Source organism: Sapajus apella, unplaced genomic scaffold (genome assembly GCF_009761245.1).
Source record: "Sapajus apella isolate SASKATOON/1434 unplaced genomic scaffold, GSC_monkey_1.0 scaffold97, whole genome shotgun sequence".
In the NCBI taxonomy this organism is placed as follows: domain Eukaryota; kingdom Metazoa; phylum Chordata; class Mammalia; order Primates; family Cebidae; genus Sapajus; species Sapajus apella.
In genome coordinates, this window is record NW_022437037.1 from 2,667,094 (window position 1) to 2,672,917 (window position 5,824).

At 59.8% G+C, this 5,824-nt stretch overlaps 1 protein-coding gene across 3 annotated transcripts in view; it reads right to left on the bottom strand.

The window, feature by feature from the left end:
- PIP5KL1 (phosphatidylinositol-4-phosphate 5-kinase like 1) overlaps positions 1-4,151 on the bottom strand; it is a 9,091-nt gene extending 4,940 nt beyond the window's left edge. For 2 of the 3 annotated variants that reach the window (XR_004262385.1, XM_032257371.1), the window contains exons 1-7: positions 4,045-4,151; positions 3,015-3,212; positions 1,789-1,839; positions 1,416-1,570; positions 999-1,123; positions 647-681; positions 503-558 (exon numbers count right to left, since the gene is read on the bottom strand). Coding sequence is in view for 2 of the 3 variants with exons in the window: in XM_032257371.1 (XP_032113262.1) it covers positions 503-558; positions 647-681; positions 999-1,123; positions 1,416-1,570; positions 1,789-1,839; positions 3,015-3,212; positions 4,045-4,074 (650 nt within the window). In the remaining variant the exon portion in view is untranslated. Of the gene's footprint in view, positions 1-502; positions 559-646; positions 682-998; positions 1,124-1,415; positions 1,571-1,788; positions 1,840-3,014; positions 3,405-4,044 lie in introns of all 3 variants that reach the window. The other variant, XM_032257372.1, reaches the window with a different exon arrangement.
- Between the last annotated feature and the right edge of the window lie 1,673 nt (positions 4,152-5,824).

The following is a 5,824-nucleotide window of genomic DNA, read 5'->3' on the forward strand; positions in this document are numbered from 1 at the left end:
TGTGCCTGCTTCTGGACACCTTGTCACCCCTCAGGATGTCCCAAACACAGGGATCCAACCCTAGGCGGCGCACCAGGAGGGCCTGGGGGTAGCCAATGGCAAGGGGTGGGGTGGCAGGGGAGCGCTCACAGGGAACCAGTGGGCAAAGTGAGTGCTGGAGGGCACAGGGGGCCACGTGCACGTGGCCAGAGGCTGGATCTGAGTCCCTGCTCCCCACATGTTAGTTGTGTGGCCTTCTCCTTCCTCGGCTTCTCATCTAGGAAGGAGGATAAGAGCTGCCCCTCAGCGTCCTCCTCGGAATTAAAAAGGTGCAAAGGGTCCAACACGGCGCCTAACACACGCTGAGTGCTCCAGAGACTTCATTGTCTCCCGCCCCCCAGATCTTGGGAATGCCCTTCTCCTTCCTGGGTCTCAGTTTCGCTGTCTGGCTAGGGAGTGTGGGTGCTTCGGGCGGTGAGTTCTGGCTGGGGTGGGGCCCCCAAGCCTGCTCCAGGCCACTCACCTCTCAGAGATGCGGCCGGGGGGGTAGAAGACGCTCTGCATGATGATGAAGTATGTCTGGGGGCCGGGACAGGGAGTGAGGGAGGCCGGCTGTCGCCCTCCAGCCGCCCGCTCTGCCCAGCCACCTCACCTCAGCCTCACCCACCTTCTTTCCCCGGTCCACCCGCAGACTGTGCACTCCTGGAAGGTGAGAGGACGCCGGGTGAGGGTCTCCAAACTCCACCACCGGGGTTCGTCCGGCGCCAGTCCCAGCGCCAGGCCACACCTCCTTCTCAAGATCCGCAGCACCCGGACCCTTCCAGGGCTGGGGTTCGGATCCCGACCCGACCCCACCTCTAAACACAGCCTCAGTGGTGCCCCGCCCCCACGCATGACCCCGCCCCCAAGTTGTCCAATCTCAAATTCACCCACTTGGGCCTCCCCCATGTACCTCGGCCTCCCCAGGTACATTACCACCTGGGACCCGCCCCCACCGAGCCCCGCCCGCAGCTGCGTACCCAGCAACCGCGCCAGCAGCGAGTGCGGGTGTCGCTGCAGGTGCTGCACGTAGCGGGGCAGGTGGGCGAGCAGCACCTGCACCTCCCGGCGCCCCTGGGTCTTCAGGAAGAAGCGCTGGTCGTGGCTGGGGGGCAGGAGAAAGAGGTCACTGCCCAGACCTGGCTGGAGCGGCTCCCACCCGGCCCCCTTCCCCGACCTGGGCCTCGGATCTCGCTCCCGGGTCTCTGTACAGCCCCTCTCCTCCGGCCCCCGCTCTCCTTTTCTCCCCGGTCATTTGTCCTCCATCCGGCCCTGACCCTCCCTGATTAAGGCCGCTCTGTTTCTCTCTTCACGGGGCCCTCGCTGCCACTGGGAATTCTGCCCTCCCAGCCAGGGGCACCACTCCCACCCCTACCCCACCCCTGCTGCAAGCTCACGACAGGAAGAAGCTGGCCTTGCTCTTGGATGTGCTGAGGAACTGCAGGTAGGGGCCGCCGGGGCCCAGCGCAGCCTGATAGTCCTCCTCCGCCAGGCCCAGAGAGCGGCGCAGCCAGGCAAAGGCGGGGCCGGCCAGCGTGCCTAGCTCGAAGCCCTGCAGGGGAGGAAGAGCTGCCTCTGGAGTGTCTGCGTGGGCCCAGGTGTGTGAGGTGGTCCTGGGTCAGGAGGGGCAGGGTGGCCACACCCTTCCTGTAAGGCTCAAGGCTCAAGGCTCAGGGACAAGCCTTCACTCCCACTGCACAGATGAGAAAACTGCAGAGGAGAGAGCAAGATCATCACACGCCCCTCCCACACAGGACTAGGGCTTCCTACCTCATGAACCTGGGTTAGGACCTCGGAGAAATCGTCCTGGGAGGGCGGCCCCTGCAGGGAGAGGTAGAGGAGCTCAGAGCAAGCCTCAGTCTCCTGCTGCCTGCCCCCAGGATCTCCAGATGTCCTGCACCTGGCCTGTCCCACTCCTTCAATTTGATTCCTTCAGCAAACTGGGACTGGAGTTGTCTCTGGGTGTGCCTGAGTAGGGCAAACGCGTTGCTTGCCCTCCCAGGGCTGCCAGGGTGCAAGAATGATCCATGCAAGGCCTGAGTGTATCTCATCCACCGCTGGGTCCCCAGCACCAGGCCATGAGTTCAAGCTAGGCATGTTCCCAGACTCAGGCCAGATTCCATTCAGTACAAGGGGATGGCCCTGAAGCCAAGGGACCTGCCTGATGCAACCTGGGAGGGCAAGATCAGAGAAGACTTCCTGGGGGTGGTGACCGCTAAGCTGAAATCTAAAGGGTAGCGGAGATGAAGAGCAGAATGCTTGCGGCAGTAGCAACAGCATTGGTGGCTGCCAGCAAGGGAAGGAGGGCCCCAGTGGGTAAAGCCAGTGAGGGAGTGTGAATGAGGCTGAACGCAGCTGGATCTGGAGGTCATGCTGAGTACTGGGGAGCCATGGAAGCTTTTCAGCAGGTGACGAGGTCAGTTTGTAATTTACAGAACTCCTTCGAGTTTCTACACTCTCCCTGGACCTCCAGGTCCCTGTGTCCGGATGTGGCCTGTGGAATGTGGTCCCACTGCACACACATGCACACACACAAACACCACACATGCTCACCCAGGTCCGCCCAGCTGCTGAGCTTGCAGTTGGGCCACGTTTCTGCTGAGCCAGCCCTGCCTCAGCCTGGGCTCCAGAGAGGATGGGCCAGACCAGCAGGGTGGGGGTAGGTCCCTTTCCAACCATATACCCTGGCAGGGCTGGAAAGGCCTCAGAAATCAAGGGGTACAATCTCCCCCCATTATATAGATGGGGACACCGAGGCCCAGAGAGAGGCAGAGACTCACCTTGAGTCACGCAGCAACCACCTGAGTCAGGGGGTTCCTCACACCCCGACACACCCTAGACTTTCCAGCTCCCACACGAGCATATTCCTCCCTCTCTGCCTTCCTCCCCTTGATATCCCTCTCTGATCCTCACACCTGCAGTTTTAGTCAGACAGGGCATCAGCCAAGCTTTGCCATTGCTGGTGTGGAGATTCGTGGGACAGATGGGCCACTCACCGTGGGTGGGTGGTCCATGGAGACCTGGGTGGCAGCCCACAGCCCTGCCTGCATCATGCACGTCATCCCATGCAGCTCATGCCCGGGGCTGATCTCAAACAGGCCCAGGCGAGACTGCTTTTCTCGGAGGCGCCAGAGAAGCCCCCGGCGGCTGGAGGTCACTGCTCTGCATCCAGCCTCAGGGGAGGGGGCCAGGACCTGGTGGGAGGAGGCACAGGACACAAACAGCCTGTGGTGGCATCACAGAGGAAAAAGATCAGGGTTCAAGTCCCACTTCCACTTCTTGTGAGACTTCCCCTCATCTCTTTCTGCCTCAGTTTCCTCCGCTGTAAAATAGGGATGATGCTGGCACCCAGAGGGGCCGCATAGTGCCTGGCACGCAGTCAGCACCTGAATAGAGGGATGATTATGATTATCAGTAGGTAGGGTGTGCGCTCTGCAGTCAAAGCTGGCCTGAGACTGACATCTCTCACCAGACCTGTGACCTCAGGTAAGTCGCCTAATCTTTCTGTGGCTTATTTTTTCATCTGCAACGTGAAAACTAGAACAGCTCCTTCGTGGCAGGTATGAACTCTTGTTACTGTTGAGTTTGAGCTCCTTGCACGAGAACCCTTGATAGTAGGAGCTGTGATGCCGGAGATTCAGTCACATCTATTCCATTCGCCTATGCTGAGTGCCTCCAGGCCAGCACGGAGGGCCAGCACTATGCTGGTCATAGCCGCTGACCCACCGGGAGCAGGCATCCACCGTGTGCCCCGCACTGGATGAGAGCTTGACCTCCTAACAGCCCCCTGAAGGAGGAGCTCTGGCATCCTCTCCATTTTCCCGATGAGAAACTGAGGAAGTGCTGAGGGATCCCCGCCAGGCCGCCCCTCTGCATACCTGGCGCCCAACGTGGGGCGTGTCCCCACCAGCTGCAGGGCCCCTCCCTGGCTTGGATGGGGGCGTGTCCGCGCCTCTCGCCAAGGAGAGGCCCGGCCCCTACCCACCAACCCTTCCCTCTCCTGTTCTCTCTGGGGTCCGCACGTACCTCAAGGGGCCCCGGGCTCGGCGCGGCCATCGCCCCCGCAGCAGCTTCCCGGGCTGGCCACGTTCCCCGCTGCCCCGCAGCAGGAGTCAGGCCCCGCCCCTGCCTCGCAGCCGACCAATCACGTGGCGCCGACCGTAGCTGCACCCAATCCGCGCAGGGGGCGCTGGCGATCGCCTGCGGGTCCCGCCCCCGCGGCTGCAGCATCCTTGAGACCTCGGTCCGGCTGGGGCGGGGCCGCCAGACGTTGGCTGGGGTGCCGCGGACGGAGCACCCCCATTTTCCGCCCAGGGCGGGGGGACTCTGGTCGCCAGGGCCGCCTGGGGAGGCCAGTAACCTAAATTCTGTGCCGCCCACCACTCTGGCGTGAAATTCCCATTGACGGTCTTTTGGGTGAAAAAACAGAGATCTAGAGAAAGAAGTCACTACCTCTAGATCACACAGGAAAGTCGGGGACATCCATTCATTGAACACATAGATACTGAACACTCACTGTGGGCCAGCAGTGCTAGGCCCTGGGGATTTAGTGGTGATTGAGAGGGAGGGGCTCAGCTGCCTGCGTGATCTTTAAAAGCATCATTCCGATGACGTCACTCTCGTGCTTAAAGCCTACAGAGGCTCCCATGGCAGTGGAATAAAACCCAAAGGCCTCACTCTGGCCCCAGGTCCATCTCAAACCACTCTCCCTACACTCACCACTGAGCGGCACGAGCGGCAGGGGCCCCTCCTGTTCCTTAACTGCCAAACTCTCCGTTTGCATTTTCTATTCCCTCTGCTTGAAATTCTTGACCCCATACTGCCACTCGCCTTGTTTCTTCATCACCTTGCTAGACTCCAACAGAGCGCTCTCCTCCCCCGCTCCTGAGCACATCACCTTTATTTTCTTCACCATCCTAACACTGTCAGAGACTGTCTTGTTCATTATTTATTACATCTCCCCCTGGGGTGGGGATGCCATGAATGCAGGGGCCATGTCACCCCTGCTTCCTGGCTCAGTGCCTGGTGCAAGCCGGTGCTTGATGAGCATCTATGGGACAAGGTGAGTAAGGCATGCAAAGGGCCTTGGCGAGTTCAGAAAGTGAAAGTCCAGAGAGGCTGAAGAGGAGAAAGCAGGCTGGCAGGCAGGGCCTCATGTGGACCCAGAGAGGGATTGTGGGTCTGGGTGTGAGTGTGAGACGCCAAGGTGGGAGAGTTTTTTGTTTTGAGATGGAATCTCACTCTGTTGCCCAGGCTAGAGTGCAATGGCACAATCTCCGCTCACTGCAACCTCCGCCTCCGGGTTCAAGCGACTCTCATGCCTTAGCCTCCTGAGTAGCTGGGATTACACGTACACGTCACCACATCCGGCAATTTTTTTTTTATTTTTTTTATTTTTTTTTTTGCGATGGAGTCTTGCTCTGTCACCGGGCTGGAGTGCAATGGTGCAATCTTGGCTTACTGCAACCTCTGCCTCCTGGGTTCAGGCGATTCTTCCGCCTCAGCCTCCCGAGTAGCTGGAACCAGAGGCTCGTTCCACCATGCCCGGCTAATTTTTGTATTTTTAGTACAGACGGGATTTCACCCTGTTAGCCAGGATGGTCTCGATCTTTTGACCTCGTGATCTGCCCACCTTGGCCTCACAAAGTGCTCAGATTACAGGCGTGAGCCACCGCAACCGGCCAAGTTTTGTCTTTTTAGTAGAGACAGGGTTTCGCCATGTTGGCCAGGCTGGTCTTGAAATGCTGACCTCAAGTGATCCACCCACCTTGGCCTCCCAAAGTGCTGGGGTAGGGCCACAGCCCCA